The sequence below is a fragment of the Limulus polyphemus genome, unplaced genomic scaffold (genome assembly GCF_000517525.1).
Source record: "Limulus polyphemus unplaced genomic scaffold, Limulus_polyphemus-2.1.2 Scaffold4123, whole genome shotgun sequence".
Taxonomy (NCBI): Eukaryota; Metazoa; Arthropoda; class Merostomata; order Xiphosura; family Limulidae; genus Limulus; species Limulus polyphemus.
The window spans coordinates 11,525-19,436 of NW_013669733.1; the positions used below are offsets into that span (position 1 = coordinate 11,525).

At 32.4% G+C, this 7,912-nt stretch overlaps 1 protein-coding gene across 7 annotated transcripts in view; it reads left to right on the plus strand.

Annotated features, from left to right (window-relative positions):
* Positions 1-719: 719 nt before the first annotated feature.
* The window catches only part of LOC111088612, a 21,137-nt gene continuing 13,944 nt past the window's right edge, over positions 720-7,912 (plus strand). For 4 of the 7 annotated variants that reach the window (XR_002613083.1, XR_002613084.1, XM_022399247.1 and 1 more), the window contains exons 1-3: positions 1,060-1,391; positions 4,762-4,904; positions 5,310-7,070. Coding sequence is in view for 5 of the 7 variants with exons in the window: in XM_022399247.1 (XP_022254955.1) it covers positions 5,578-7,070 (1,493 nt within the window). In the remaining 2 variants the exon portion in view is untranslated. Of the gene's footprint in view, positions 807-925; positions 1,026-1,059; positions 1,392-4,761; positions 4,905-5,309; positions 7,071-7,912 lie in introns of those variants that run through there. The other 3 variants (XM_022399248.1, XM_022399249.1, XM_022399250.1) reach the window with 3 other exon arrangements.

Consider the following 7,912-nt stretch of genomic DNA (forward strand, 5'->3'; position numbering starts at 1 on the left):
TGTCTATTCACTTGTGACCACTCAGTGTAGAAGAACAGAGATGTAGGAGGGACAAGATTTATTTGACTGAGCGAAACAAAGGAATGTGCACCATATGGCTGTGCTCTAGTGTTCGCCTTAGGGTCCTGGAAGTTTTTAAGTTCTGGATTAACTTTTATGCATTCTCGTACTTTTTCTGAGAGTAATTTTCCTAATTTTGATGCATATTCACTGGAGCAGATTGAAAAGTGGGAGGCCCATACTGTTGTTAAAATCTTGCTGTCATTTCCATAGTCACTATACCTTTGAAGACGGTTATTTTTGACGACTAATGAAAAGGCATACCGTGAATTGTATTTAGGAGTGTTCATCTCGGTTACTTGGGAAATTGCACATACGTTGCTAACCCTTGGGGAAAATAGTTTCATACCCCTTGTCATTTCAATATCTGCCTTTTTGCTATAGTTATAAAATAAGTAATTTCGTACAATTAACTGAGACTACTTTTGTGTTTGGTTTCATAATGTAATAAATAGTAATGTAGATAACTAGCTATTGTGCTGGACTTTTAGGTATCTGTTTGACTTTCTTATCTAATGAGCAATTAGAGACTACAAATTATTTAACTCTTGGAAGTAACTTCAACATACACAGATCGTAATACTTATTATTGTACATTTATAGTTTTCAGCATGTGTTAAAAAAATTATTTTTCAAATAACATCATTTTTAGACAATTAGAAACATAAACGTTTCTATTTACGGAAATTTAATATTTCGTTCGATTGGCAAACTTGGGTTCACTTTTTGATCCTAAGAATATCGAGGTATGTATTACTATAATGTAATATTTGATTTAGTCTTTTAAGCTATAAAAATGTTTTAATGTAATTATAGTAAAGCTACATAATATAACTTATTACATAATTAACTATAGCACACATCAGAATATAGCGCTTTTCGAGAGACAATACTTTCGTCTACACAAAGTTTGATGGATTACTCATACTATAGTTATAAGTAATAAGTCAGTGAATTGCAACGCGGTATGATATAAACTTAATCATGTTATTGGATTTTTTTCTTCTAAAATATGGAAAAATATAAGTGTGGAGTTTAATATTTGCAAGTTTTATAAAAATTGCTTTTTTTATGCTCTCAATTATTGTAAAGCTATATAAATTAATAATTCTTAAGTTAATAGTATTACTATTAGTATACTGAGGATCGAGAAACGTGGTTGTAATTGTACTATTAGTTATTTGCAGATGACGAATCTAGAAATGTAAGGAAATTTGAGAAGGTTTAAAAAGTCGGGAGTTAACGAAAAAAAATTGAACTTGAAACCTTGAAATGTCAAGAAAATTGTGACCCCTTTTTTATCTTGAATTTTCACTTTTAGGGTTAATCATGTAAGTATTGCCTAGATTATATTTATATATAATATAGTATTGGTATGGCAGTTGTATATTTTAACTGAACAGTGATCAGTCTTTCTATGATATCTTTGTGATAATTTTAATCTTAGATTATCTAATTTATTATATTTATCAATAGGTTAGAACAAATACTAACTTTTATAAACACTACAAAAAAAATTGCCCGTTGAACCCTGTTTTCAGTGGTACTCTGGTACCAGTAGTGTTGCAAAAAAATCATCACTTGAATCGAAACAACGTCAATGAGATTAACATTCTCAAATAAGATGATTCTAAGTGTGTTGTCCAAACATGCATGAAAATGAAATGTATTATTTGATATCAAAGAAGCACTAAACCTAATTTTATATCATTTGTTGACTTTTTGAGATCTAACTTGCATGTTTTTCCCAACAGTGGCATCCATATGTCACACGTTATTAATATCCTTATAGTTTTAATACAATTCAATAATTAGTTGGGATAATAAAGGCTTACCTCAATTTAAATTTTTTGGCCTAAACCCGCCTACTACATTCCTATGGATTAGTTCCTCTGTTTCCCAAATTTTAGGAAATGAACGAAGCACTGGGAAGATGATGTATATTTATTAAATATTATATTTTATTCAAGTGGACTTAGGTCTGAAATGAATAAGAATAATTAACATGTGCCAGATAGGCCTTCATTATTTCAAGATCAGAAACTTGTATGCTGAAGATATAGCTACTTACCTCACAATGAACTTTCAACATGCAAAGAAAGACATCTGGGGCAATGTGCTGGGCTTTTAACTTCAGCTTTCTCTTTGTTGTAGAGCAGTTATGTTACTGTCTTCATGAGCTTACACCAAAGACACCACTTTAACATTTTAATGATGCTACTCTTTAAAAACTGTTCATTTTTTCTAAATACAGCAAATTAGTAAATATGTGGCCTCAAAAGTAGTACAAAACAAACTAATACAAGGTTATTTCTAAAACAATTCATATCCTGTTGTGCTCCTAATCAGAGTTTTGTGTTAAAACCATAAGATGTGGTCTACACAGATACTATCATCATCATTGTTTTAATGATTCACTAAAACATAATTTCTTGCTAAATAATTTATATCTATCCACGTTTTTGTTCAGTAAATAATAATAATTAAATAAGTTGTGTGTTCCAAAAAACAGTACCTTAAATTTAGATTATAATTGTGCTAATTTTGATTGTTGGAATTTTTTTCATTCTGATTATATTTGCCCCCAAAATGTTATGTAATCTTATCTTGTACTTTATTAGTTTAAAAGCATTATTTATAATAAATGGTGCCAATTGCAAATAAACGAAAGTTAAAACAGTGATGAAGATGATAGTATCTGTGTAGACTGCATGCTTTAAATATTTTTGTAGACTGCACACTATAGTAGTACCAACATTTTGTAGTTAGTGTGATACTACTGAAAATTGACTGCTTTTGAGAAAGGTATGTGACAACTGTTTCCATGCACAATATTCATACACCACTTTATACCATAAAAATGCATTCAGATTGGAGAGTTAGAATTTCAATGGTAATGATATTACATTGGAAAACAAAGGAATATGGGCCAACTTGGTAACTCAGAACTATTCAGAAAGTGACCTGTAACAAGTTGTACCCCAGCCTCCAGCCATGGTAACATCTTGTCATAGGTGAGAATCCATGAACATAAAGAAAGATCAGTGGCAAAGGTCATCCACATACCCCAAGCAACACAATGAAGACTCCCTATCTGTAAAAGTGGCACAAGTCACATGAACAACTGTTGCTTCCACAACATATCCATGTAAATGATGCAGCACCCATGAATTTCTCTGTGATTTGAGCATTGAAACTGGTGTGGGAAAACTATCATCCTTGTACACTAGATAGCTTATGGAAAGTATGCGAGATGGAGTGGAGTGAGTTTGAAATAACAGCCTTTTGCAGTGAAAATTACACTGCAATACTATTTTCAAGATGCACAGTCATCAGATAAAGCATTACCGGACTTGACGACATGGACTGTAATAAGATAATGAGGCTCCAACGTTGTTTTAACATAATGTACTCGACCTATGTACTTCAGAGTTTAATGATTTTGCCCTAAGTTTTCTCCTTCTGTTCTAACAACAGCTACTATCGGGTTGATACTCCTTTCCTTGGCATACTGTATTTAAGTACAAATTGTAGTATAAATTTTCCACCCTATTTTATAGAAATGATAATAAAATTATTTGTAGTTTGGTACTCTAATCAATGTATGTTATGAAAGGGCATGTCATTCCAAAAGTTACAAGCATTGGAAGAGAGAACCTGGTGTCAAATACCAATATCATTAGTATGTGAGGTGGGTGAAAACCTCTTTTATACTGTTAGACTATGACAGGTTATTGAAAGGCAGCGATCGCAAATTTTGTAAATACTAGTTCCCCGTTGGATCAGCAGTAAATTTACAGACTTGCAATGCTAAAATTTGGAGTTTGATTCTCTGTAATAGACAGAATACAGAAAGATGTATTGAACTAAAACAAACTTTTGAATCCTTTATTGCATCTCCAGCTTCAATACCGTTCACAAACATAAGCAGCCACATTTCATGTACAGATTTATTTTTGTTCCACAGCATAGTAGGCTGCTATTCACTATGATAAAACTTACAAAAAACATATGCTACACTGAGCAGGAAATGCATTAGGTACAGGTCTCAACAGAGTTTTATCTAAATTTAATATTTCATGTGAATGTAACATTGTGAGTAGAGTTGAGGATGAGATAAAGTGAAGAATTCTTGTGTCTTGTAAATAACAATTTGAAGCAAATTTTGAGCCAGCTTAACTCACCTCTCTTTATCCGTTTTAAAATTGGAAATTTCTACTAACTTTCACTAACATTGTCTTCCGTCTAAATTCAATAAGGTGAGAAGTACTGAGGTTTTGTTGTAAAATTTAAATTTGTTTTTGTATTTCACAAACTCCTAATGTTTTTGTTGAAAACATGAAGAACATTATTTCTATTATGTATTTCTTTTATCACTCATAAGAAACTAAATATTATACTGAATGCTTTTATGTCAAAAGATTTTAACTGCAGTTAGATTTAAATGGGTTTCAGAATACTTGCTATTTTATGAAACATGTCTGTAAATAATCTCAAATTAGCATAAAGCGTGTAATTCTTAAGACTTTGTATGAGGTGAAATGCAAATCTATATGGATTTTATTCTTGTTATAGACATAGCACTTGTGAACTTTTCAATTATGATAGAAACCTTTGAATCTGTTATCAATTATTGGTTGGTTCAAGTATATAACTGTTTTAGTCCTTTTCTTATTGAGTATGAAAATTTTATGTTATTAGGTCAATTATTATGAGGGCTTTCCAGTTTGGAATTTGGTTATCAACTGTACATCTATTTGGGAATGTCTTTAGTCAACCAGCTACAAGATACTAATTGGTATCTCCATTGATGACTTGAGTTGCTATGAAGTAATGATACAGAGGTGAGATTAGTTTTTTAAATTGGAATTTTATACACACAATAAATGATCTGGCATTTTTACACAACTAACTTTGAGTGAGAATATGGGGTGAAGAAAATGAAGGAGACATATTTAATCATGACTGACTGAAATATATGCATCTAGCATAGAGTAATGCAGCAGTGGATATTATCAAATTTTGTAGCTAAAATGTTAATATTTGATGGAAGGTTACTAGAATCCAAAGAGAAAAATGTAACAGCTGACTTAATTCTATACTACTTCTACACATTGAGGAGACTGCTTTCAGAAGCAGTTCTAACTGTAATGTAGCAGAAACCTTAATTTTAATTGTTACTGTGTCACATTTAATGAATTATATTTGTCTACAGGTTGTCAATGGGTGTTTTTGGTTTATTTTAATAGGTTTGAAAACTGTTTTGAAGACTATGCTGCCTTATAAAAACTCGTGACCAATAATTCTCTAAATGAAGAAAATAGGCATTTGTAACTGGCGGATATTGCATTTCATGATTCCATTCCGTGTGTGGAATCTGATTGATGCTTTAATATGAGGAGATCCAATGTTAGTCAAGAAATAGCAGCTTTGAAATCTGATTTGGCTTTTGATCTTGAGAAGGCAAGTGCATTTCATGATTCCATTCCGTGTGTGGAATCTGATTGATGCTTTAATATGAGGAGGTCCAATGTTAGTCAAGAAATAGCAGCTTTGAAATCTGACTTGGCTTTTGATCTTGAGAAGGCAAGTGCAAATGATGAACTTAGAACTGTAGAATCAAACTTATGTTTTAATATGCTTAGAACTAATGCTAACCAAGAACAACAGGCTGCAGATTTAGATTCATCCCTCAATATCAACAGACCTAATGCAAATCAAGAACTATTGGCTGTGGATTCAAATTCACTTCTTAGCATCAGCAGATCTAATGCTAATCAAGTAAGGGAATGTTTAATGGAAAATACGTCTGTAACCCCAGAGAAACCTCATGAACAAGAGAAGAAATCGTCTTTCCAAATAACAAGTGTCACAGCTCAAAGAGCCATATTAAATCTGCATAGTGATTTTTGTGAGTTAAATTTGGAAATCCTAAATGGAAGAAAAAGAATGGATGTGGATAATGGTCAGTCTTCTGAGGACACAAATGGCTGTAGTGGTAGCAGTAGCAGCAATAGTTATAGTACTAGTACCATTAACAGCAATATGGTACAATCCCCTATTTCCTCTAGTCCATCTGTACCTGTAGGTTCTGAACCCCCGGAGTTCGTCCCTTCTGGGAATATTATTGATTCCAAAATACCTTTCTCCTTTTCTTCAGATACTACAGCTTTTTCAGAAAATGTAATGAAACTACAAATGGATCAACAAGTATTATCATTGGTAACAACTTGTGTCACATCTAGCAACACCAATAAGTTATCTATGGCTCCCATATCTCATGAAAAACAAGATCGATTTAAGATTGTGAAACTTGTGAGTAATGATCCTGTTAAACGAGGCCGATGGGCTTGCACTGACTTTACTGATAAAAATGTAGCTCATCAAGGTATTGCCAAGTGTGAGATGTCTCCTGAAGACAACTTTGCTATAGGATCCAGTAATACTGGATTACCAAATGCACTTTATAACGAACGTGTTGTTAACAATTCAGGTAGTGCTTCACATTATTTAATAAACCAAACATATCCAGTAATTCCTGCTGAAGAGTTGACACTAAGCACTCACCAACACTCTCTTCCTTTATACAAAATTATTTTTCCCGTAAGTGAAGCATCACAAAGCAATCCAGTCAATCCAAACCAGAATGTAGAAGATGTTTATTCTCAGGCTATTACTTTTTCAAACCAGGTCCATTCAGTTCGTATTCCACAATTATCACATTATGTTTCCCAAGAGCCTATTCTTACTCAAACTCATCCCAAGAATATTTCAGAGATTATATGTGAAACACTTACAGAAGAAAAATCTATAAGTCATCAAGCCATTTCTGAAGTTACTGATCTGACATCAACACCTCAATTATGTGTTCCAAGTACTTCAGACTTTCAGAATTGTAACTCGCAAGTCCTACATTCAGGATTTACATCTTTAAGTCATACTGAAGTACAACAGTCTCTTCTTGAAGGTCCACCATTAATCCATGTTTCCAAAGATGAAAATGCAGAGAGGTTTGTTCGTTTTGAATTCTTTTATATATTTATCATTTTTATACATTGACTGATTTCTAATTCAAAAACAATTTTTACTATTGAGATGTTGCTGTTTAGTATATATATATTTTTAGTACTTGAAAAACAAACAAAAACTGAACTGTAGTTTCATAATTTTCAATGAATATCAGAGCAGAAATTATTCTAAGTCAGAGGACAGTTTTGATACATGAATGTGAAAAAATTATCACTACTGGTTTGAAATTATTGTACTGCGTGCAGATAATGCCAGTAGATGTGGAAAATATGAAGAAAACCCATCAAAGTAATTTCATGTTTTTAACTGGGAAGAGCAAGAATAATATTGAAGTTTTTAAAGGGAATTATTTCAAAGACATACATGAACATTATTGTAACATGTATTGGGTGTAGTATAATCATAAATTCAAAAATTTTAAAGGGACAAAAAAGAGCTTATTAGCCCATCAAGGATGTCCCTTCCAGATCCCAACTATAACTACCCCTCACTATTCCATTATTCATCCAATATTTTCTTGAACTCAGTTAAATTTTCTGCTTCCACCACCCTTGAAGGCAGCTCATTCCAAAAGCTAACCACCCAGTTTGAAAAGTAATATTGTCTAAACTGCAGACGATTCCTATGCTGTCAAAATTTGAACTTATGACCCCATGTCCTATTGTTTTCACTGCTAAACACACAAAAAAAAAGAGTTTCATAGATCTATATTATCAATACCCTTAATAATCTTAAACACCTCAATCAAATTCCTTCCGACCTTCTCCTCTCCAGAGAAAACAAGTTTAGAGATTTTAGTCTCTCCTCATACGACAATCCCACC